Here is a 2390-nt window from a genome sequence, read left to right as displayed (position 1 = left end):
GGATGTTATCTTGTCATATATTTTATCGGATTTTTCTTTAATGTTTATCGTGTCACTATCATCTTCAGATGAAGGAATTTCAGTGGATTCGGATTTAGGTTTTTCAGATAGATGTTTCTCTGTGGATGGAGATATTAATTTATCATCTACTTTCTTATCGGAAATGACGGTTACATCCTGAATCGTTTTTTCAGAATCGATTTCGGATTTGGGAATATCTACAATGAATTGTTTAGAATCGATTATTGTTTCTTTTATGTTTTCAACATGTGATTCGGTTATAGTTTCATCAAATGTACCTATCGTTATTGTTTTAGTGGTTATTATTTGGTCAGTTAAACTATCTTTTTTGTCGGATTCAGTAGAACCAACTTTATCTGTGGGTTTCTCTAGTTTAATGTCTTTCTCTACTAATTCAATCTTTTTTAATTTATCATCCATTGTTACTTTGCCCTCCCCTTCGGTTTTAGTTACATGTTTTATATCTTTTTCCGGGGATTTTGTGGTTGGTACGATATCGGTGGTCTTATCTTTTATTTCGGATTTAATATCTGATTTGTCGGATGTTATCTTGTCATATATTTTATCGGATTTTGCTTTAACGTTTATGGTTTCACTTTCATCTTCAGATGAAGGAATTTCAGTGGATTCGGATTTAGGTTTTTCAGATAGATGTTTCTCTGTGGTTGGAGATATAAATTTATTATCTACTTTCTTATCGGAAATGATGGTTACATCCTTAATCGTCTTTTCAGAATCACTTTCGAATTCGGGAATATCTACAATGGATTGTTTAGAATCAATTATTGTTTCTTTTATTTTTTCTTCTAATGATTCGGTTATAGTTTCATCGAATGTACCTATCGTTGTTGTTTTAGTGGTTATTATTTGGTCAGTTAAACTATCTTTTTTATCTGATATTGTAGAACCAACTTTATCTGTGGGTTTCTCTAGTTTAATGTCTTTCTCTACTAATTCAATCTTTTTTAATTTATCATCCATTGTGACTTTGCCCTCCCCTTCGGTTTTAGTTACATGTTTTATATCTTTTTCCGGTGATTTTGTGGTTGGTACGTTATCGGTGGTCTTATCTTTTATTTCGGATTTAATATCTGATTTGTCGGATGTTATCTTGTCATATATTTTATCGGATTTTTCTTTAATGTTTATCGTGTCACTATCATCTTCAGATGAAGGAATTTCAGTGGATTCGGATTTAGGTTTTTCAGATAGATGTTTCTCTGTGGATGGAGATATTAATTTATCATCTACTTTCTTATCGGAAATGACGGTTACATCCTGAATCGTTTTTTCAGAATCGATTTCGGATTTGGGAATATCTACAATGAATTGTTTAGAATCGATTATTGTTTCTTTTATGTTTTCAACATGTGATTCGGTTATAGTTTCATCAAATGTACCTATCGTTATTGTTTTAGTGGTTATTATTTGGTCAGTTAAACTATCTTTTTTGTCGGATTCAGTAGAACCAACTTTATCTGTGGGTTTCTCTAGTTTAATGTCTTTCTCTACTAATTCAATCTTTTTTAATTTATCATCCATTGTTACTTTGCCCTCCCCTTCGGTTTTAGTTACATGTTTTATATCTTTTTCCGGGGATTTTGTGGTTGGTACGATATCGGTGGTCTTATCTTTTATTTCGGATTTAATATCTGATTTGTCGGATGTTATCTTGTCATATATTTTATCGGATTTTGCTTTAACGTTTATGGTTTCACTTTCATCTTCAGATGAAGGAATTTCAGTGGATTCGGATTTAGGTTTTTCAGATAGATGTTTCTCTGTGGTTGGAGATATAAATTTATTATCTACTTTCTTATCGGAAATGATGGTTACATCCTTAATCGTCTTTTCAGAATCACTTTCGAATTCGGGAATATCTACAATGGATTGTTTAGAATCAATTATTGTTTCTTTTATTTTTTCTTCTAATGATTCGGTTATAGTTTCATCGAATGTACCTATCGTTGTTGTTTTAGTGGTTATTATTTGGTCAGTTAAACTATCTTTTTTATCGGATATTGTAGAACCAACTTTATCTGTGGGTTTCTCTAGTTTAATGTCTTTCTCTACTAATTCAATCTTTTTTAATTTATCATCCATTGTGACTTTGCCCTCCCCTTCGGTTTTAGTTACATGTTTTATATCTTTTTCCGGTGATTTTGTGGTTGGTACGTTATCGGTGGTCTTATCTTTTATTTCGGATTTAATATCTGATTTGTCGGATGTTATCTTGTCATATATTTTATCGGATTTTGCTTTAACGTTTATGGTTTCACTTTCATCTTCAGATGAAGGAATTTCAGTGGATTCGGATTTAGGTTTTTCAGATAGATGTTTCTCTGTGGATGGAGATATTAATTTATCAT

At 31.4% G+C, this 2390-nt stretch overlaps 1 protein-coding gene across 1 annotated transcript; it reads right to left on the bottom strand.

Annotated features, from left to right (window-relative positions):
- Window positions 1-3: 3 nt before the first annotated feature.
- On the bottom strand, window positions 4-2384 carry LOC112679431 (titin homolog; the record flags this gene model as incomplete). Its single annotated transcript, XM_025549222.1, has 1 exon — window positions 4-2384. A coding segment is annotated over exon 1 (2121 nt), but the record flags the coding sequence as incomplete, so codon positions are not given.
- Between the last annotated feature and the right edge of the window lie 6 nt (window positions 2385-2390).

Source organism: Sipha flava, unplaced genomic scaffold, assembly GCF_003268045.1.
Source record: "Sipha flava isolate LNK unplaced genomic scaffold, YSA_version1 14377_pilon_pilon, whole genome shotgun sequence".
NCBI classification, from domain to species: domain Eukaryota; kingdom Metazoa; phylum Arthropoda; class Insecta; order Hemiptera; family Aphididae; genus Sipha; species Sipha flava.
This window is presented reverse-complemented; position numbering and strand designations above follow the sequence as displayed.